This window comes from Anguilla anguilla, chromosome 7 (assembly GCF_013347855.1).
Source record: "Anguilla anguilla isolate fAngAng1 chromosome 7, fAngAng1.pri, whole genome shotgun sequence".
NCBI lineage: Eukaryota > Metazoa > Chordata > Actinopteri > Anguilliformes > Anguillidae > Anguilla > Anguilla anguilla.
Genome location: NC_049207.1, coordinates 13003266 through 13026829, shown reverse-complemented (window position 1 = coordinate 13026829; position 23564 = coordinate 13003266). Strand labels below are relative to the sequence as shown.

General features: G+C 46.4%; 1 protein-coding gene across 4 annotated transcripts in view; it reads right to left on the bottom strand.

Annotated features, from left to right (window-relative positions):
• Positions 1-23564, bottom strand: part of bcl2l13 (BCL2 like 13) — a 30683-nt gene that overhangs the window by 5681 nt on the left and 1438 nt on the right. For 2 of the 4 annotated variants that reach the window (XM_035424417.1, XM_035424414.1), the window contains exons 2-6: positions 22191-22376; positions 17613-17681; positions 16881-17037; positions 15939-16011; positions 15167-15295 (exon numbers count right to left, since the gene is read on the bottom strand). In XM_035424417.1, the coding sequence (XP_035280308.1) occupies positions 15167-15295; positions 15939-16011; positions 16881-17037; positions 17613-17681; positions 22191-22317 (555 nt within the window). In that variant the 5' untranslated portion in view covers positions 22318-22376. Of the gene's footprint in view, positions 1-15166; positions 15296-15938; positions 16012-16880; positions 17038-17612; positions 17682-22190; positions 22377-22532; positions 22893-23365; positions 23562-23564 lie in introns of those variants that run through there. The other 2 variants (XM_035424415.1, XM_035424418.1) reach the window with 2 other exon arrangements.

The window sequence follows — 23564 nt, the reverse complement described above, 5'->3', positions numbered from 1 at the left end:
CTGAGCCCATTAACACAGCTAACAGAGCACAGGCCTCACCAGCCACATACAAATGCTACTGGGCAAACAAGATCAACAAAATTCTTTCAAAACTAAATTTGCATAATCCTAAAAAAAAAAGAAAAGGCACAACTTGTGCCCTTTTAATCCATTAAGGGGAGGGATGTTCAAATATGGATGTGTAATATTTGCTTCAAGAATATGTCCTGCCATTTTGTGTTTTTAAATGTTCTGACAACAAAATACTATCTATTAATCAATTTTAAATGGGTTTTCTGAAGTTTTCCAAGCTACCAATGGCTTCAATTAGGGTTAAGGGCCCAAATTAGGGTTAGGGTTAGGAAAACCGTAAGTCTGAGGGTAAAGGCAAGTTCACAGCTGTGTTCAGCAGCTTGAAGAATGGTTAGGACACAGGTTTGTTAATGATTTTGAATGAGTCAAATATTTTCTACTGTAGCATGGGTACCTATAGCCATAAAAAAATGTGCAATATATTAATATTTTTTCAATGAAAAAAAATATTTTTAAAAGACCTGAAACATATTATTTTGCATTTGTATTATTGTATTCGTGATATTTACATTGATTCTTAATCAATTTTAAATGGGTTTTCTGAAGTTTTCCAAGCTACCAATGGCTTCAATTAGGGTTAAGGGCCCAAATTAGGGTTAGGGTTAGGAAAACCGTAAGTCTGAGGGTAAAGGCAAGTTCACAGCTGTGTTCAGCAGCTTGAAGAATGGTTAGGACACAGGTTTGTTAATGATTTTGAATGAGTCAAATATTTTCTACTGTAGCATGGGTACCTATGGCCATTAAAAAATGAGCAATATATAAAAAAATTTTCAAGAAAAAAATATTTTTAAAAGACCTGAAACATATCATTTTGCATTTGTATTATTGTATTCGTGATATTTACCTTGATTTTTAATCAATTTTAAATGGGTTTTCTGAAGTTTTCCAAGCTACCAATGGCTTCAATTAGGGTTAAGGGCCCAAATTAGGGTTAGGGTTAAGAAAACAGTAAGTCTGAGGGTAAAGGCAAGTTGACGGCTGTGTTCAGCAGCTTGAAGAATGGTTAGGACACAGGTTTGTTAATGATTTTGAATGAGTCAAATATTTTCTACTGTAGCATGGGTACCTATGGCCATTAAAAAATTAGCAATATATTAATATTTTTTCAATGAAAAAAAATATTTTTAAAAGACCTGAAACATATTATTTTGCATTTGTATTATTGTATTCGTGATATTTAACTTGATTCTTAATCAATTTTAAATGGGTTTTCTGAGGTTTTCCAAGCTACCAATGGCTTCAATTAGGGTTAAGGGCCCAAATTAGGGTTAGGGTTAGGAAAACCGTAAGTCTGAGGGTAAAGGCAAGTTGACGGCTGTGTTCAGCAGCTTGAAGAATGGTTAGGACACAGGTTTGTTAATGATTTTGAATGAGTCAAATATTTTCTACTGTAGCATGGGTACCTATGGCCATTAAAAAATGAGCAATATATAAAAAAATTTTCAAGAAAAAAATCTTTTTAAAAGACCTGAAACATATCATTTTGCATTTGTATTATTGTATTCGTGATATTTACCTTGATTTTTAATAAATTTAAAATGGGTTTTCTGAAGTTTTCCAAGCTACCAATGGCTTCAATTAGGGTTAAGGGCCCAAATTAGGGTTAGGGTTAGGAAAACCGTAAGTCTGAGGGAAAAGGCAAGTTCACAGCTGTGTTCAGCAGCTTGAAGAATGGTTAGGACACAGGTTTGTTAATGATTTTGAATGAGTCAAATATTTTCTACTGTAGCATGGGTACCTATAGCCATAAAGAAATGTGCAATATATTAATATTTTTTCAATGAAAAAAAATATTTTTAAAAGACCTGAAACATATTATTTTGCATTTGTATTATTGTATTTGTGATATTTACATTGATTCTTAATCAATTTTAAATGGGTTTTCTGAAGTTTTCCAAGCTACCAATGGCTTCAATTAGGGTTAAGGGCCCAAATTAGGGTTAGGGTTAGGAAAACCGTAAGTCTGAGGGTAAAGGCAAGTTGACGGCTGTGTTCAGCAGCTTGAAGAATGGTTAGGACACAGGTTTGTTAATGATTTTGAATGAGTCAAATATTTTCTACTGTAGCATGGGTACCTATGGCCATTAAAAAATGAGCAATATATAAAAAATTTTTCAAGAAAAAAATCTTTTTAAAAGACCTGAAACATATCATTTTGCATTTGTATTATTGTATTCGTGATATTTACTTTGATTTTTAATCAATTTTAAATGGGTTTTCTGAAGTTTTCCAAGCTACCAATGGCTTCAATTAGGGTTAAGGGCCCAAATTAGGGTTAGGGTTAAGAAAACCGTAAGTCTGAGGGTAAAGGCAAGTTGACGGCTGTGTTCAGCAGCTTGAAGAATGGTTAGGACACAGGTTTGTTAATGATTTTGAATGAGTCAAATATTTTCTACTGTAGCATGGGTACCTATGGCCATTAAAAAATTAGCAATATATTAATATTTTTTCAATGAAAAAAAATATTTTTAAAAGACCTGAAACATATTATTTTGCATTTGTATTATTGTATTTGTGATATTTACCTTGATTCTTAATCAATTTTAAATGGGTTTTCTGAGGTTTTCCAAGCTACCAATGGCTTCAATTAGGGTTAAGGGCCCAAATTAGGGTTAGGGTTAGGAAAACGGTAAGTCTGAGGGTAAAGGCAAGTTGACGGCTGTGTTCAGCAGCTTGAAGAATGGTTAGGACACAGGTTTGTTAATGATTTTGAATGAGTCAAATATTTTCTACTGTAGCATGGGTACCTATGGCCATTAAAAAATGAGCAATATATAAAAAAATTTTCAAGAAAAAAATCTTTTTAAAAGACCTGAAACATATCATTTTGCATTTGTATTATTGTATTCGTGATATTTACCTTGATTTTTAATCAATTTTAAATGGGTTTTCTGAAGTTTTCCAAGCTACCAATGGCTTCAATTAGGGTTAAGGGCCCAAATTAGGGTTAGGGTTAAGAAAACCGTAAGTCTGAGGGTAAAGGCAAGTTGACGGCTGTGTTCAGCAGCTTGAAGAATGGTTAGGACACAGGTTTGTTAATGATTTTGAATGAGTCAAATATTTTCTACTGTAGCATGGGTACCTATGGCCATTAAAAAATTAGCAATATATTAATATTTTTTCAATGAAAAAAAATATTTTTAAAAGACCTGAAACATATTATTTTGCATTTGTATTATTGTATTCGTGATATTTAACTTGATTCTTAATCAATTTTAAATGGGTTTTCTGAGGTTTTCCAAGCTACCAATGGCTTCAATTAGGGTTAAGGGCCCAAATTAGGGTTAGGGTTAGGAAAACGGTAAGTCTGAGGGTAAAGGCAAGTTGACGGCTGTGTTCAGCAGCTTGAAGAATGGTTAGGACACAGGTTTGTTAATGATTTTGAATGAGTCAAATATTTTCTACTGTAGCATGGGTACCTATGGCCATTAAAAAATTAGCAATATATAAAAAAATTTTCAAGAAAGAAATCTTTTTAAAAGACCTGAAACATATTATTTTGCATTTGTATTCGTGATATTTACCTTGATTCTTAATCAATTTTAAATGGGTTTTCTGAAGTTTTCCAAGCTACCAATGGCTTCAATTAGGGTTAAGGGCCAAAATTAGGGTTAGGGTTAGGAAAACCGTAAGTCTGAGGGTAAAGGCAAGTTGACGGCTGTGTTCAGCAGCTTGAAGAATGGTTAGGACACAGGTTTGTTAATGATTTTGAATGAGTCAAATATTTTCTACTGTAGCATGGGTACCTATGGCCATTAAAAAATGAGCAATATATTAATATTTTTTCAATGAAAAAAAATATTTTTAAAAGACCTGAAACATATTATTTTGCATTTGTATTATTGTATTCGTGATATTTACCTTGATTCTTAACATAAAGTATAAATAAAGATAAATTGCACCAAATTTAACTTAATAGAGAGAAGCGTCAGTCCATTACCAGGTGTTTGGCGTTGCACTTGACAAACTACCTTTTTTTTAGCAGAAGCATGCATTGTTCTCAGTGAAAACTACAGCCATCATACACGCACACAACACGCCAAGGAAGTTACTGTGGTGTACTGTACAGTAGTGAACAGCTCTACCAATATAAGTTAGCCTTTAAGTTGAAGCATTTTTCTCCTGACTATATACAGGCTACCTCTATTTCTTCAGGATCTTACATGTCTGCTGGTCTTATAGAGGGGAAAACCATCTGGCCCCGCACCATAAATGGAATGGCTGAACACTGTGTGTGTGTGTGTGTGTGTGTGTGTGTTCACGTTTGTGTGAAGAGTGGGTGAAATGCTGCAAACAAAGGACAGAGCACTCAGTGTCAAAGAGAATCAACCCTCATGCCATCATTACAGGAACACAAAGGAACCAGACCCCCACCCCCCCAGCACGTCAGCCCAGGGAACAGAGTCCTTTACCCACGCCATCATACAGAAACCCCGCCCCCTGTCCACCCTACTAATGGAGAATGCACAGTAACCAGAGATACAGCCAGTCCTCCACTTTCCAGGTCAGAGAGTGGGCGTACTCACAACATACATCCCACAATGCACTCATTTTACTGCAGTCCCTTTTGTCTTCTTTGGGTGTATTTATTTACGTGATTTGATTTTATTATTTACACTTATATAAAGTTTCTATTGTCCTGCAATGTAATATACTTTACGCACCTTGTATGAAAAACAAAGTTTATTATGTTTAGAATAGTATTACTACAACATTAGCGATTCAGGCTGCATCCACATCTGACGGTTTACTCTCCACACCTTGCTCTTGCTCCTGAAATATTATTTCCCATTTCAATTTCATTTAAGAATACTCTGCTCTTTACCCCTGTCCCACCCCCATATCCCTGATAGGTTTGTTCCTCCAAGGTCAGACTGGTGTGGTGATATTCCCGTTACAATGTCACAGCGCAGTAATCCCCCTGGGGCTCACACACGGGATATTCTCACCCGTAATCCCTGCTCTGGCAGACAGACAAAAATCAAAGATTAATGCACTGCATCGATTGGCCGAAAGGAGGGGGCGGGGCTGCACTCGGCAGGGCTTAGGACCGTCGTTAGCGTGCGTATGCTTGCACGCGTTTACTGACTGTGGCAGCCAGTTGGCGGAAGGCAGGACCATTACAGAGGCCCAACGAGCCTTGCCACAGACTGAAGAGGGGGGGCTGGAGCACGGCAGGTACGTCTCCAAAGCAGCTAACACTTCCGCCACATCCCCAGTTACCGCTCGCAGACAGCAGACCCGTCGGCCAGCTTGAACCGCCCTGAAACCCCGCTCACCAACACGTGCCTGCAGCATCCTCGTCCTCACAAATGGCACTAAGCTCCGCCCAAACACAGGCCCGTCAGCTGACTCTGAAGAGAATCACGTCCACGAAGCAGAGAAATGGAAGATTAAATATCAGCGGATCTCCGGTCCTCGCCCGGGTTTAAGCCGATTGGAGAGCAGGTTTGTGATTAATTTCTCTCACAGCACTGCGTCCGTGTGTAGATCTCAGTGGGTTGCGTCGTGCAGCAGTTCTTTCGTACTGTGGAAAGCAACCTAACCTGAGACTGGGTAACTGGTTTTGTTGGTATGTAGAGTTCAACACGAGCCAAGCACGTCTCAAACCTGCCAAACAAAAACTGCCATACGTGTTCTATCTCTCTCTCTCACACACACAAACACACACACACACACACACACACACACAAACTGCCATACGTGTTCTATCACTCTTACTATTACTCTCACACACACACACTCAGACAAACTCAGACACTTCTTTCTTTGAAAAGAATGAGATTTGGCCAAAAAAAACAACCTCAGGGGCTCTATTATGAAACACATCATTATGTCTCCTATCAATAGCTCACTTATCACAAACCTTTAAAAAAAACCTGAAACTGATAACCAACACAGGCACGACGATAAAGAAGAACTTACTTTTGCAGTTTTCGTAGTTACGAAAAGCTTGCAGGAACGGGTGGAGAAACGAGGCGGAGGGTGGAAGGTCAATCTCCGCGACCTTCAGCAGCCACGGGGACAGTTCAATATCGGCGCAAACAACACGGCATCCCCTATACCTCGCCCTTTAGCAGAGCAGCCAGCGCGGCGCACCTAAAGAGCAATGTGAAGTATGGCGAGAAGCCGCCTGGCAGCCCTGCCGGCTGCGCGGTACGTGTCTGATGTGACGGATCTCCGGTCGCCTCGGTCCACACGGAGACACGCGGACGGACGCGCGTACGGAGGCTGCAGCTGCGTTCGAGGTCTGACTGCGTTCGGGCCGGCAGCTCAGAGCACAGTCTGTGCCTTTCGGCAGGGCAGGGCGTTCACAGCGCTCGTTCCTCAGCATTCTGCGCCCGCCCGCCCGCCCTCCCTTCCTCCCTCCCTCCCTCCCTCGCCCCGGGCCAGGGCCTCGCAGCTCACATTCCGCCAGAGAGAGAGAGGGAGAGGAAGAAAGGGAGACAGACACCCCCTCCACCCAAGAGAGGAGCGCCTTACATAACCCTCTTCACAAGGTACACTGTGCTGTCCCAGGACTGAGCACCATTCATAACCGAGCTGTCTGACTCATACCAACGTGTTCATCTTCAAACAGTCCAAGGTCACCCAACCCCTGAACTAGTCTCAATGTCAACAAAGAGGCCCATGACTCGGGACTATAGCGCCGCACCACCTCTCTGTTCACGTCAGGTGGTTTTCACTCAGCATCTCCACACAGAAACACGAGCCGTGCTCACGCACACAGCCCAACGCTCCAGGGGGGGAAGCCTGCAATCTCCTCGCACTTCGTTATTTAATACTGACAAGAGTTTGGCACTGGCAGCCCCTCAAAACCACATAGAGAGCGCAAACTGATGTCACCGCAAGCAAAAATGTTTCATCTTCGTGCAACCTCGGTTTCAGGCCAACATGCTACATAGCGCAGCTGGCTAGCTGCCTGCGAGGTCACTGCTTGAGGGCCAACCTGAGATTGCCACAGTAAATGGACCTCCAGGGTTCGAGATCTGAGAGGAAAAACAAGCTCTGGGAGAGTGAAGCTCTGTGAGCACTGCTGTGGGTGGAGCTACCACGATTTGTCTGGTGTAATCCAGTCAAATGACATTGTGCTCCATTGAAACGAATGGCAAACTCGGTCCGGAGGCGGGCGCTGAAAGCGGGGTGGGCAGAGCAGCTGTTCCATGCTCACCTTAGCGAGACATACTGGCAGACATACTGAATTAGTGAGTGCTCATGCCAACATGGCGACTCCAAAGCAGGGGCATTGACTTTCCCACTGAGTTATGCAACACCATGGGCCGGGAGCGGACGCGCCGGCGGAGCTACGGTGGCCCAGTGGGGACACCCCGTACCGCTGCCACATGGGGACGTCTCCTTCACCACCCAGCCACATGACTTCTTCAGGCTGCTGAAGAACCAATGAGATGGGTGGGCAAAGCCACACTGTGACATCACCCCCAGAACCTTACTGAACCCGTGTTCAGCAGTTGTCTACGATCATGAAAATGCACTTTTGTACGTCGCTTTGGATAAAAGCGTCTGCCAAATGAATGTAATGTAATGTAATGTAGAACGGCCAATGAGAGAGGGGACTCTACACCCAATTCCTGCTGGAAGGTCCTGAGCTTATAATTCCATTACTGTGGGTGTCAGGCAAGCGTCTTTGGCGGGGTTCTGGTTATTCAAGGCTTGCAGCAGTGCTGTCATGCTATGAAACACCTAAACCTCTAAACCAGGCCTACAACGCGGCTTCAGGAAGACACGGCGTGTGACCACGCACGCCAGGATTCCCCATTACCCGTACCTGATCTTATTAGCCCATTATTCCAGTGTAATCTTATTAAACCACTATTCCCCCATTAACCCATCACACGCCAGCATAATAGGATTCTGCACTGGCCACTCTATAATGAATAAAACAGTGCTGTGTGTTCACTGCCAGCACCGCACGCAATCCACTGAACACAACCAGACCGTGTAGGCCTATGTACGCACCTAAAAACCAGTCATCGTGGGGTGCATTTATGTATCATTTACCATTTCTCAGCTTAGCAGAAGTCCAAATAAAAAAGTTAAAGTAAAGCCATATAATCAACTAATTAAATAATCCATGTTAGAACTGACAAACACTGGCACTGCCATTCAATTTAATTAAATCAAGTTCAAAAACGTGGCCCTCAGTCACACAGTTGCAGTCACTCCATTGTCCTTGTGTTTAAAAGCATCCACCCTTTAATGTCCCTGTATCAATAGGTCTAAGAGCAGTGCAGTGTACTGAACGGGCACTGGACTTGAACCCTGAAAGATAGCAAGTGGGGAGCTGTCATACCACTCTGATAAAAGTCCAGCCATGTAAAGGAGCAGTGTGGGAGACAAACATAATGCTGAAAGCCTCAGACGTCTGATCTTGAAATTATATAACGCACTGCCATTTTTACGGCTATGGTGCAACCACTGCTGGAGGTAACGATCCCCATTAGAACAGGTTTAACTCCCGAATTATACTTACAAATTAAAAGCTGAAAAGCCTGCTGCTGGAACATAAAGCCTGGCTGACACCAAGGGCAAATCATCCGAACCCGAGGTTTACAGACCTCGAGGACAACAGCCCCCCATGTTGAACTTCGGATACCGTAAGAGCAGCGAATTCAAAGGGTAGAACTGTGTGGACATTTCCCTGCGTGACCGCAATCTCCCACCCACGCTGGCGGAGACCTTCGCGGTGTCCGTGCGTCACCAGGTGTGCCCCAGGACACCACAATGGCCTCTACGGAGGGTGGGGGGGATGTCCCAGACAAGAGCCAGATGTCTCCCCCCCCCGTCCCCCAGCTGAGGCTCCCTCAGCAGAAAGTGGGTCAGGCCACACTAGCATATTAGTTCCAGTTGCTCATTAATTTTTTTCATCGCAGTCGGAGGGAAAGCACTGTTCCTCGCTTCAGAGTGAAGGACGGGGTGCAGCACTGTAATATTTAACCGACCTACCGTATGACAGGAGCCTATACAAGTCCTCTAGTACACTCTGCAGATAGGAAGAGTCTGGAGCCACGTTACATAACGCATGACAATGACAGGGGAGCTTGAGGCCCAGCGGGGGCTGATATGCAGCACTTCTCAGAGTCGGCTCCCCCCCTCAGCAATGCACACCAGAGACAACCTATGGACTACGAGTCCCGTCTGCCAGCACATTAGCACACAGAGGCAGCTCTCTGTCTCTCTCACGCCAGCGAGCGCAAGCTAACAAGCATGTGCACATGCAAACACGCACACGTACCCACCCCCCCCCCCCCAAACCCCCCCCCCCCCCCTTAACACACGCACAGGCACCCACCTTCACTCGGTCTCTCTAATGCACTCATACACAAAGGCCATATGCACACTGACAGAACTGTGCAGTCATGCCCACTCATCCCCAAACACCACTATGGGCTGGCATTTGCGCTTTTCAAAATGTCTTCTCTCCACTTCCCTTGCCAGAACATCCCCGCCCCCCATTCTCATGTCCACTGACCCGCCCATCCCCCCTGGCCTCACTGGATTTAGGAAACGATGTCGCTGCTGTTTCTACCGCACACAAGAGTGACCGCAATCATTTCCCCCTTAAAGTTAAAAGTAAAAACATGAACAACAGCATAAGCCATTATAACATAAATATCCAGTCCCAGAGCTCCTCAATATGAGGACAGAAACTGCTGTATAAACATGATAAGCCTTGTTAAAGTGAAACGGATGAATTTGATATCTATCGGTCTTTACGCACGGTAAAGTGAACTACGAAACTCGAGCCGTTGTCCCGAGCGACGTCCCTTCTCGCTGTCAGGGCACCACGCAGAGGACCATCACCGGGGATCATCCCGTTTCAGAACACACCGTCCATGACGAGATCAGAACCACAACCGTGACCACGGTCCAAATCTGGACCGCTGGAACACCCCCAGCCTGAAGAACAGATCTAGACCGCTCGGTTCCGAAGTTTGTGCCAATGTTCTTTTGCTCAGCCCAACCCCAAATGCATGCCATGACCACAACCACAACCAGGAGAGGGACGGCCCTTACCTCGCTGTGCTTTCGCTGCGTGAGTGACGGACAGACGTCAAGAGGCCAGGAAAATGGAGAGACAGATGGAAGAGAGGCCAGAGACGAAGCGGAAAGCCAGAGTAAGCGGATGAGCTAGCCACGAAGAGCCGCACGCACAGCCTGCTACCACAGCACTGAGGCAACTACTGCACGGCACTTCACCCTCTCTTCCTCCGTCCCTCCCTCTGTCCCTCCCCCCGTCCCTCCCTCTGTACACCCTGTACACGGCAGGAATGTAGCCTCATTTGTGTCAGAGAGAGAGAGAGAGAGAGAGGGAGAGAGAGAGAGGCAGAGAGGGAAAGGAAAGAGGAGGGAGAGTGAGAGATCGCATGTGATGTGTAGGGATCCAAAGACAAAGGCTTCCCCTGACACTTCATCATTGAAGCCATAATTAAATTAATTTGGCTGAATGAGTTCTTGCATTCTTACAGATGGCTGCTTCTATTAACAACAGAGCTCTGCAGGACAGACACTGTGACAACAGCATGAGGAGTCATTACCGTATTATATTTAGTACTTTGATTTAATTACATTATAGTTAAACTAATGCATTATTACATGCTAAAAAACCATGTTTGACTGATCTGTATAACTACAATACGTGACTGATAAGAGATCATGAAAAAAAACATCTAAAAATAGGTGGTGAAGAACAGCCAAAAATAAAAAATATACAACCTGAAAGCTGAGTTCACTGGCCTTCTGAGATCCCGAAACATTTTTTCTAATCCGTCACAGCACACAGGATTTGTCCAGGGACCCATCTGACCTCTCAGCCTATCAGTCTCTCCTGAAAGAGTTCTCTTCTTCTGTCACTGCCGCTAAGGCAAAATTCTACCAAACCAAAATTCATAACTCCATTTCTAACCCTCGTCAACTTTTCTCTATTTTCTCTTCTCTCCTCAGCGTGCCACCTCCTCCACCCCAGTCTTCCTTCACTGCAGATGACTTTGCAGCATTCTTTGACGAAAAGATTGCAGACATCCGCACCTCCTTTGCCCCCTCTGCGTCCTCCGCCCCCTCTGCGTCCTCCGCCCCCTCTGCGTCCTCCGCCCCCTGTTTCTCCACATTTTCTCTCCTCTCAGACACTGAAGTCTCCCAGCTTCTGCTCACCCACCGCCCTACCACCTGCGCCCTCGACCCTATCCCCTCATCTCTCCTTCAAGCAATCACACCAGACATCCTCCCTTTTGTCGCCTCCCTCGTGAACTCATCCCTATCTTCTGGATGTTTCCCCTCATCCTTCAAGAAGGCCCACATCACCCCGCTGCTGAAGAAACCCACACTAGATCCTTCAGTCATTCAGAACTACCGCCCGGTATCTCTCCTCCCTTTCCTATCCAAAACACTCGAACGTGCTGCATCTAACCAGCTCTCTGCTTATTTCTCTGAGAACAACCTGCTTGATCCCCACCAGTCTGGCTTCAGGCCTGGCCACTCGACTGAGACTGCACTCCTCTCGGTCAGTGAGTCACTCCATGCCGCACGAGCAGCCTCCCTCTCCTCTGTCCTGATTCTCCTAGACCTCTCCGCTGCATTTGACACTGTGGACCACTCTACCCTCCTGTCCTCCCTGGCAGCAACAGGGATCCGCGGCACAGTCCTTGACTGGATTGAGTCCTACCTCTCTGACCGCTCCTTCCAGGTTGCCTGGGCGGGTAAGGTATCACCACCCCGTCCCCTCACCACCGGAGTTCCCCAGGGCTCAGTCCTTGGTCCCCTTCTCTTCTCCATGTACACCAGATCCCTTGGCCCTGTAATATCTGCCCATGGCTTGTCCTATCATTCCTATGCCGACGACACGCAACTCTTTCTCTCCTTCTCCCCATCGGACACACAGGTCCCCGCCCGCATCTCCGCTTGCCTGAGGGACATACAGAGCTGGATGGACAATCACCACCTGAAGCTCAACCCGGGAAAGAAGGAGCTAATCTTTATTCCTGCTCTATCCTCTCCCCTCCTCGACTTTTCCATTTCCTTAGGGGACACCGTAGTGACATCATCACCCTGCGCCAAGAATCTCGGAGTGATGATGGACAACAGGCTGTCCCTCTCCAACAACATTGCAGCAGTAACCCGGGCATGCAGATTTTTCCTATACAACATCCGCAGAATCCGCCCCTTTCTCACCACCTACTCAACCCAGCTCCTGGTCCAAGCAATGGTTCTATCCCGCCTGGACTACTGCAACTCTCTTCTGGCTGGACTACCGGCATCTGCCACCAGACCCCTGCAGCTCATTCAGAATGCTGCGGCTCGTCTGGTCTTCAACCTCCCCAGACACTCCCACGTAACTCCCCTGCTCACTACCCTCCACTGGCTGCCTGTTATAGCTCGCATCAAATTCAAAACATTGGTTCTAGCATACCAGGCAGTCAAGGGATCAGCCCCAGCATACCTTCAAAAGATATTCAAACCCTACATGCCAGCCAGATCCCTCCGTTCTGCTACCTCAGGACGCCTAGCACCTCCCCCTCTTCGCACCTGCACTTCCAGAACACGTCTCCTCTCTGTTCTGGCCCCACGATGGTGGAATGACCTCCCTGTGGAGGTCAGAACAGCTGAGACTGTGACCCATTTCAAACGACGACTGAAGACCCACCTCTTCAGGCTGCACCTCTCCCCATCCCTTCCCCCCCTGTAAATGACTAAACTTAGGGTTGTAACTAGGCAGCTGTTTAATAGGTGACTTAGTTGAGGCGCCAGTCTTAACGACTACTTGTATTTTTATTTATTTTTATTTTTCCATAGATTGCGTTGTTGCCGTTCTCGTTGTTAGTGTTAATCAGTTTAACCACCAGGGTCCAGGTTGAACTATGCGGTTGTTCCCTGTACTTGGACCGGTACTTCTCTCTAGGGGTTTCGTCATACTTGTTCCTGGTTATGGTTATACACTTTGTTGTACGTCGCTCTGGATAAGAGCGTCTGCCAAATGCCTGTAATGTAATGTAATGTAATGTAATGTTTGGCAGTAAATTAATCCAACTCTTCAACAAGGGTTCTCTGACTGCAGATGGACCCCTGGTGGCCGGGACCCAGCATGGCGAGGTAATGACCCACATGCGATGAAGATGGAGGTAAGAGAGCAGAGGAGAGGAGGCCGGGCATGTTGACAGCACTGGCCCATAAGTGCAACTTGCACAGAGAGCAGGGAGAAGAGAAGCCTGGCACAGCTGGGATTATGACAGGCTGGTCATTAGCAGGGCTTCTGCTGCTAATGCTAGCCAGCTCTCTCTGCTCTCTGTGCTTACACCAGCTGAAGCCTTCACGAGCCAGCAAGACTAACCACAGATCACTCGGTCAGGACAGCGATATGTTCACTAAAGACGAGATCTTTTGGGCACTTAACTGCTTTCGTACCAGCACACTACTGGGAAAACACATAGACAAGACTGACACTGCTCCCTCTCCTCGGTTTACACTATCATTCTGCGAAATCTGGCAATAGGGAACAGACGCAATGTCTTCCAAAGATAATACTGCTGAACCACTGAAGATTTTGAGAATGTTCAGAACAGCTGAGTGCACATAAAAGTCCGTACCTGTGATAGACCGTCTCAGTGTTTTTACAGATCCATATGGAGGATGTGCTGCAGATCTTCAATGGCTGACAGCCTTACATCTGCAATGCAGTACGTCTGCAGCGAACCGTGAACTACAAACCCTACTGGCCACTTCACATGACGAGAGACATTATAAGTGTGCTAAGCTAAAGACAGAGGTCCCCAGCATAGAGAACTAATCACATTAAAGGGCTGATGTCAGCTTCTAAGCGCCTAACTCGCATCTTCGTTGCGACAGTCACAGCTTCCAAAGAGCATTCTTAATATTTCTTCATGGATTCAGAAATTCCTCATTTTCTTTTCTTCCACAACATGGAAAACCTGATCTTTATTAAGGGGCCCATCCCAACATTGACATGTTCCCCTCCCAAACTTCTGGTCCAGCACAGCTGTGACAGGCATCAGAGGCAACAACAACCTCAACAAAATACAGCTGTTGCTGATGTGTGATGCTGCGCTCTATATCAGTACCATACGTTCATGCATTTACATACCCACGGTTCTGCACTGTACTGTATTTTAATTGAAATGTTCTCTCATGTTAATGTACTCATCTGTTTAATCATTGTCCCCAGATATAAATGCCAACCTGAACAGCGAGTGCCCAAAGACACTCATTCAAAGGGTACTAATGAATTTAATTAGATCCCATTCAATTTAATTCACAAGTGCACTCACTAGCTCGTGAGTCCCATGAGAGTGTAGCCAGTCGCCAAAAGTCCATTGTCTGTACTGTACCACTCCAGCACCACACATGCAGCTAGCACAAGCGGCAGGTGATGCTATCGCTAATTACTTAGCCCAACATCAGCCTACCATTCTGAACATTCCACTTGGGAGCCTTCCTAGTCTCTTCTGACTCAGTCTGGCACTGAGACATAATCCAGTGCGTCGCAGTGCTGTGGTTCATTTTGAACGCGCACACACATTTATCCCCAGAGGAAGCAAGGGCATCCCCGGCTAGCCCCGCTGCCATTAGCAAACACATTTGGGATTGCTCTTGTTTAAATGAGAGCAGGAGGGATTAAATGTGCCCTGGACTGATGCGAGGATTAGAGCTGCAGCAGGCGCCAGTGATGTGAGAATCTCCTGTGGTGCGGTCCCTGCAGCTGTCAGAAAGGGTGAGCCAGTGTACCGTGAACACTAAAGGCGCCAAATGAAACTAAATGAATTCGCGCTGGAGTTAAAATTATGAAATGCTATCCATATATATCAAAATTCACTGTGGGCTGGGGGGAGTATGTCCTCCAAATTCAATCTTCAATATCAGAGCTCAGTAATAACACATCTGGCGCCCTCTTATGGCAGAACAGTTGTCTTGCAAATCCAACAGAAAAATGGACAACCGGGCAAACAGGATTTAAAAATTCAAATTTAGCAGCTGAAGCTGGCACAACCCATAAGACTGAAGCTCAGAAGAACTAATAAACCACACGTCCCTTCCGCCAACCAGTCCCCCAACCCCGGTAACTCACCCAGCCGCCCTGCTGGATAATGTAGTCGGCTTCGGTCTCCTCCAGGTAGCGCACTCCCAGGGGAAGCAGAGTGCCCAGGGACTGGCCCTCCCCCTGCAGAGCCTGCAGCAGCACTAAAGGCACAAGCACCTGGAGGGAGGGGGGGGGGGGGGGGGGGACACAAACACCCCTTTAATTCCCATCCCACCTCATTACATTCACCAATAATAAAGCTCAACTCTATCATGATTTCATCTACAGTTTAATGGTCTAGACGCAGAATGCATTTCTGAGCAAGTGGCTCCCAGCCGCTCATAGTTCAGTCTTTACTTGTATATACTTGGATAGAAGTTGCTCTTGTTGGATCTGAGGCAGTGACAGCTTTCTCTGAGCAGTGCCCCACCCTCCACCCTGATGCCCATTCCCCTCTTCCACATATTCTCCCATCTCCCCTATATTTCCCTGTCTCCACAGACCCCCCCACCCCCTGAAAAGGTCTTACTTTCCCTTCCACAGTTAATTCTAGTCACAAATGATTACCTTTCCCCAGAGGGCTGCACTCTCATTAATTGCTAATCTAGGCCTGTCAGTTAAAATGTAAACTGAAAGGTACACTCACGCTGTGCAGATCATGTCTTCATTTAAATCTCTTTTAAGAACAATTATTTACACTTTTAAATGAATACATTTTTATATAGCAGTCTACTGGAATGTTTTTGTGTGCGATTATTTCAGGTGTGGCGTTTCAGGGGTGAGGAGGGGTGGCTATGTGCTGACGAGCATGGCACCTCACCTTATTCCAGCCCCCCTGGGAGTGAGAGGATACCTCCAGCACGGCGTCACGGAAACGCTCGTAATCCAGGGGGCTGCAAAACACACAGGGGTCAGACTGCAGTCACGTGTACAGGAACGCACATGTACACACGCACACAAACACATGCACACGTACACACACAGACAAACATGTACACACACACACACAATCCCACGCACACAATCCCACAAACACGTACACACACACAATCCCACAAACATGTACACTCACACACAATCCCACGCACACAATCCCACAAACACGTACACACACACACAATCCCACAAACATGTACACACACACAAACACATGCATACATACACGTGCCCACACACAAACACACACATGGACATGCACGCACACACACACACACTGAAGACCAGGCACAGGACAGAACATTTACATTATGTTAGGCACCTAAGGAACACAGTGAACCCAGTTCTAACATTTCATTGGGCAGCTCTCTGAGAACGCGATCAACTCTGACACAGCTTCAAGGTCGGGCATTTCTCACACACACGTGCTAGCGCCTGTGTTGCTTTCCTGATCGGGAACGCCTCATTGGCTCCAGCTGTATTTTTAGAAGTCACAGCCCACTGAAAGTCATGTGAGAGAGACAGAAAGAGAGAGAGCCCTACCATGTGTGTGCATACCCTTGCCATCTAAAGGGCATCATTCCACATCGCAACTAGTGAATCTGTAGAGGCTGCTGTGCAACGTGACACCCTCAAACAGGTCAAACAGGACCCCTGTCAGACAAACCGACAGCACAACGGAGAGTCTACACATACATGCAGGCTTTACACAGATTAGCGTAGGACCGCACAGATCAGAGTCTGGAGTATAGGACAGAATGGAGGGACACGAGTGTGAACATGGCCACCGGGGGCGCCAGATGAGCAGTCGGGGCGGGGTACTGACGCGGCGAGGAGGGTCTGGAGGGCGGAGCTCAGGTGCGTCTCCAGGTCTCGGGCCACACGGTCCCCCAGGGACGCCAGGCAGTCCTCTATGGAGCTCTCCGGGTCGGCGGGGCTGAACACCGGGGACGTGTCGCAGTCGAACCCCGTGCTGGAGGCCGCTGCAGAAGGGCAGACAGGAAGGCAGACAGTCAGACATGCTAAAAATATTCACTCATAAATCAGTTCATCAGCCAGAGTGTGTGCATGGGGGACAATGCGCTTGATCCTTAGGAAACAGAGTTCAGAGACGCAAGTTAGGGTGTGAACATCCGCTGCAGGCTGCGATGTCACCACTAGAGAACAATAAGAGCCAGGCAGGGGTCTTTAGCATAGAGGGCTAATCGCATCCCCTGTTGTGTGGAGTGGGAGGCTGGGGCCCACGTCACACTAACTCCACACAGGTACGCCACAGGGGGCTGAAACAGGAGCGTGCAGTAGCCTTCCCTGCCGTACTCTTCATCGTCACCGTTATGCAATGTTCACGTTACAAAAACAAGCACACCGTCTAAAAGCAAACACAGCTGTCCGACTGGCACCGAGTCTCCAATGTGTGCGTGTCTGAGGAGTGTGCAAATACACATGCATGCTGTGTGTTACACACACACACACACACACACACAGCAGATGAGTGCTAATTTGAGCGTGTGCGAGACAGTCTGGGGTGTGCAACTGAGGATAACACTCCTCCACTTACACGCAGTGATCTCCTCCTTCAGCCGTCCGAGTTCCGCCTCAATCTCCGTCTTCATTGCCCTGTTCCACTCTGTTGTGACAGAACCGAGGAGATGAGCATCAGATCTTAATGCACTGTGATTGGCGGAATACCTCACAGAGCTGCTGAACCAAACATAACCTCACGCAAGTCCAGAGCAGTTTCTTTCATTGACATGGCTTTGCGTACGCATCTGTTTGGCACCGGTAAGTGGATTCAGCTCAGACTCAATCATATTTTAATAACCCTGCCATCTATGCAGTGCGGCAACTCAAGCAGAAAATGTTCTGGGACATCCCTATTCATCCTTAACGTGTGTCTGGCGTACGGCGGATATAAAAATTGTCATGACGCGAGCATTACCTCTGTATGTGTGCCTTCATTTCTTTGTACAATGCACAAAATGTACCTGGGCACAAAAACTTGTTGGGGATGATACTGTTGTAGAGATCAACACAATGGGCAGTTGCCTTGTTTTGAGTTCTGGACATGCATGTCTTTGCGGTTGCTTTATATAATGAATCAGACTACCATTTAAAGAAATCCCTGCTCATCACCCAACCCTAGTTAAATCTAAAAACAGTTTATCACAATCCAGTCCCAGCTAAGGCCGAGGCCAATGGTGAGAGTGCTGGTCACCCCATTACTATGCATCTTTATACAGCAGGATACCTCACACACAGTCAGGCAGCATTTTGTTTCAGACGGTAGAAATAAACACCCCCCCCCCCCAACAAACACACAAACACGCCCGCACCCACACCTTCATGCACACACGTACACACACAGCCTCCCCCACTTTATATAATACACTGAATTAGCATGATCAAACATGGCTCTGCCCTTTCCATTAGGCTCTGCCCTTGCCCACTTCATAAAGCAGCACTAAAGCTTTGACATTCACCTGTCTGCTAGCATTTTGAAAAACAGAGAACAAAGTCAAAGTGCAGTGAAGCCAAGGATATCTGTTCTGCTCAGCCACCAGTCCTCTGCCACAGTCAGTATTAGGTGGTGTACTAACTGTGCACTGGGAGTATGCATACATACCTATATAATGCTTTAGTTGAGAGTTAAACAGACATCTGGGCAAAGTTCGAAAAGGTCAGGAAGTACAACAAACTCAACCAAGAGGCAAAGAACTTTGGAACCACACAAGTCGACGCAGGGTCAATCTTTTACACAACGGGCTTATCTGTACTGAACAGGAGACCCTCATGGGCAACAGGACAGGACATAATGGTCCACAGTTGTTCCTAAGAATAAAGCGTTGCTCACGTTCCCAAACTGGCAGGGGACATGGCAGCAATAGGACAATATGTATCACTGCATATTCTAAATTGAGAGATAAAGAATTAAGAGATGCAAACTGTTTAGAAGCTATGTCTATCTTGGGATAGCTGGAGGTCAGGACCTTATGGGAACTGGAGTTCTTGTTGCAATAACAGCACTGTATGTACATTAAACAGACCGTATGGGGAACATGCAGTCGTCACAGGCAGGGCTGTGCCATGTGACTGGCTAGCAGGATGTGACTCACACAGAGCTTAGACAACCCCCCCACCCCCGCCCCATCCATTCTTGCAGCCTAGGCAACACGTACAGCTGCAGGCTCAGCCCGATCACACACTGGCGAATTATTCATGGGGCCGGCAGCCCAGAACACAGGCAGGAGGACGACAGGGAGGGATGGCGGTGAGCCATTCCCTTTGTACGCCCGTGTAGAAGCGCTCATTCAACCATTCATGACGCGAGCAGAGGCTTCAGACAGCGCATGTGCAAGGAAGGGACACGGAGAGCGCGAACGTAACTCCGCTTCAGGAGTCACAGTCCACTGAAAGTACAATGCGAGAGGGAGAGAAGAAAGAGAGGGAGGAGGAGGGAGAGAAAAGAGATATGCCATCCTTTGCTAATTTAGCTGTCGTTAGTGTATGCCCACCCTGGAAACCGTACTCCATGTGGTGCAAACAGAGCCCGGGCTACACCCCTCCTCCTCCCCCCCCACACAGCAGAGGCCTGGCTCTCAAAATGATCCTGCCATTTTGCCTCATGCAAATGGAAGTGAGCACCACTGCAGTCACATGCACACATGCAAAAGCACGGTAGCGCATTCACGCACGCGCGCGCGCGCGCACGCACACACACACACACACACACACACGTGCGCTGCACGCTGTGACAATGCCGTTTCTTTTCCCCCTCTCGGTCGGACTGCTGGGTCAGCGTTTGAGCCAGAGCTTCTGCAGCCAGAACCGCTCGCGTGCGAGTAATCGAACGGTGATTACCCGCGACAGCCCGTCAGAACGAGGAGCGGCCCGAGCGGAAAGAGGGATCAAGCACTCATCTCTCTCCCTTTCTCCCTCGTCCAGACCAGGAGGAAAAAAAGAGAGAGAGACGACTTCTTTCCGTGCCTGAAGCGCCTTGACCACGAGTCACCTTAGGGGACGAGGGCAACCTCATTCATATTCCATAGTAATCGGCACACAACCTAGACTTGCCTCATTTGCTGTCCCTCAGCCTTACTTCAGGGACAGGAAATCTTGAATAAACCTTTAGTGATGAATAAATGCTATGCAAATGCATTATAAATTGATGTCGCAAGCGAACATACGCCTGCAGCTCCACTTCCTATTAGAAAGCAATAATATAAGGCTTGACCCAACACATCTGTTGGCCTTATACAGAACAGACCTGGCATCATGAAATTACCAAAACAATTGGGCCATCACATACTTTCTCAATGCTGAATAAAAAGCAGATAGAAGACAAACATTCAAGCCCTTAATCTCTGCATTATTACAGTACTTTTTAACAAACTGTCCATACTTCCTCCTCTTTTCACCTTTCTCTCACTTAGAATTTCAGAGCACATTTAGCATCTCCATTTGCCTTTGAAATGCTGTTCGTTTCTTCTAAATGGGACATGCCTGCATCTCCACTTGCAGGGCAGGTTGGCAAGCAATGCTTTATTGCAACACTTCACTGCGAGAGTTCACAGCTCAATCCCCTGGGAGACAGAGCTCCTGTGGGTTTATGGGTCCGTTTCTCAACAGCAAGCAGCACACCAATTAAACCCGGCTGATAAAATAAGTTTAAATGCACTGAAAACCCCCCCCAAAAAGCAGCACTGTGCTCCTCAGTGATTCCCTCCTATAAGTAGGCTGTCTTATCTTCTGACAAAGGTGTACCTGAGAAAGACAGAGTAAACGTGCAACTAACTTTATAACTACATTGCTCACCTATTTACTGAAGGACAAACTGCAATCCTGGTTCAACTGACCTTAGCCTCAATAACAAAACTCTGAACAAACCAAAAGAGATTAAACTTACTTGGCTGGCCAGAGATTAATTTACGGACTTTAAAGGCTGCAGGCCTACCTCTCAGCATGCTACAATACAGAATTTATGGGCAAGTCTGCACATGTATACTCACTGTATCTGAATCCCCTACTCTTCCCCTAACCTCCAGCCCCAAAGTTCTGTGCATGCATACACAAATACACCATAATGAGGGCATCTGAAACATCGGGAGAGAATTTCAACATGACTATTGGCATATGATACAAGCCTGTTGGCTTAGGATACTGCCTTTCCACGGACGGTCCCCAACCAATTCAATGACACCAACAGCTTTTCCGATTATGAAGCGAGAAATTTCCTACAATGCTTAACCTGACAACGCAGCCGCATTCACTTCACGTGAACAGAAACCAACCAGTCTCCTTATGGCAGAGACATGAGCATCTCAGTTTGAGTGCATCCCAATGCTGAACACTTCAATGCCCTCTACCCAAAAATCATCTGTGGATGCCCCTTGCTGCCAGTAACACTTCATACTGAGGGCCACTCAAGGGCAAGGGGAAGGGGTGAGACTGTAACGCCCATTTGGATACTGCCTTTCCACAGACGGTCCCTCGCCAAAGGTCAGCCTGCACTACCCTGTCCTGGGACTGGCGGCGCAAGGTTGACTCTGACTGTAAAACACAAGATCCCTGTGGTGGCTTCTGTATACTAAACATAGGCGACAGTGTAGCCATCAAACTATTGATTTTTCACACTGTAGCTGAAACGCATGCAATCCTCCATTTTACTCACTTGCAAGACAGTGGCACACTACAGACCACTTGCATTTTCCACTTTGGACAACAGTTAAGAGTCAAACACCATAACTGCCGTCAGAGCTGGGGCTCAGTACTACGATATCTTGACTATAGGGCCAAGCCTGCACTCGTGACAGGCACCTGCACAGAGAAATTTAGTGTCCATGCCATCAGAGAGGAGAACCCACACACCAACCAAGGACGCTTGGGAGAATGGCATACTGTGCCCCTCGTCATGGTGACATCCATCACTTCCTGCCTTCTTTGGATGAGCTTTGCGGCCCGACGTGCCACAGTGTAAAATAAATATTTCTTCTCTGAGGAGAAAAATGCCAGAGCAAACCCATCTGATTTTGTTTTAGTGCTTGTGATGACCAGATCCAGGGTGTACAGAGAGCTCGGTCTTCCTTGTTCACAGTCCCTTTTCCCTCCCATATTCCCAGTCTCAACCTCACCCTCTTACCTTCAGCAGCAGGGCCATGCATTCCCTGAGACCTGGCAGGTGGGAGCAGGCCCAAGTAGTTGAGAACAACGAACTTGGTCTCATAGTGGAACCCCTCAGGCACAGTGGTGGAGCCAACAGCAGCCATTGAAGAGGAGTGTCAGGCTTCGAGGAACATGCAGTCAAATCCAGTCTATTCACAGCCTCCTAAGAAAGACCACAAAATACAGGAAAATTACGGTTGCAATTAACCTGGAACTTTAAAAAGAAAATTCATTCATATAAATACAAAGATCGATCGTTTACTTTAAATAGAAAGAAGGAATAACCAATGAGCTAAAACTATGCCAAATGCAAACTCACTACATTCTGAAGTATAACCAATGCGAAATCAGGGAAACTTCGCCGCGTGTGCTGTCTGGAATCGGCAGAAAGCTACAACACTAAACGGGTAGCAACAGTTCACAGCTGGCACGGGGTGGCAACAGGGTAGGTGTTGCATTTCACGTGGGGCCGAGTCAGACACGTGCGACACTAAGTTGAGAGAGTGTAGCACCAGTTGTCATTCAAAATCCGTTCACGAATAGGCCTACGGCGTGATCTTACATATTTATACCCGCGGCGCCCAAGCATCTAGTTAATATAAGGGGTAACGTTGGATGACCAGGCTACTAACGCACAAAAGCTGACCTGCATTATTTCCAAGATTCCTTACTTAATCCTGCGTGGAAATTGTTACAACTGCTTAATACAAGTTACTGTCGCTTCAGAAGCTGTGATGAGACCACATGGATACAAATGCATTCACTTGGATAATATTGATTCTGTATTTGTGACTTTCAAAAGAACCAGACAAACAGGTTTCTTTAACAATGGTCAGTTTAACTGGCTGGATAGAAACGTATTACGAAACAAAAAAAGAAAGAGAAAACATTCCTGCTAGTCTATGATTACTACATTAGCTAGTACTATAACATATATGTTAGCTGATACACTCACTAGATATAAAAACAACCATGTATAATTAGTCAAAATATTCACCTATACAAGTTCCAAACAAACTCACAAACTGATAATGTTTCCACACTGTCTATCTAGCAAGCTGCTATAGCCTACAGCACGCGCATGCAGCTCAGGAGGGCATTGCATCCACATTGTGTGACTACCACATTGTTCCCCCTGCTAACCACACCTACCTCACTCCTATCGTTTCTTCACAATTGAGATCTTACAACGAAGTATAAATCAAATGCAGCAACCGATAACTGTATCCACAAGAAACAGTCGCGCAATTCCGTTAGTCAGTCATCTAGTTTCATTCCCTGTGCTGAATGGCACATTCAGTCCACACAAAGACGTGCTGTGCCACATGAACCACAAAACGCCTCCCTTACA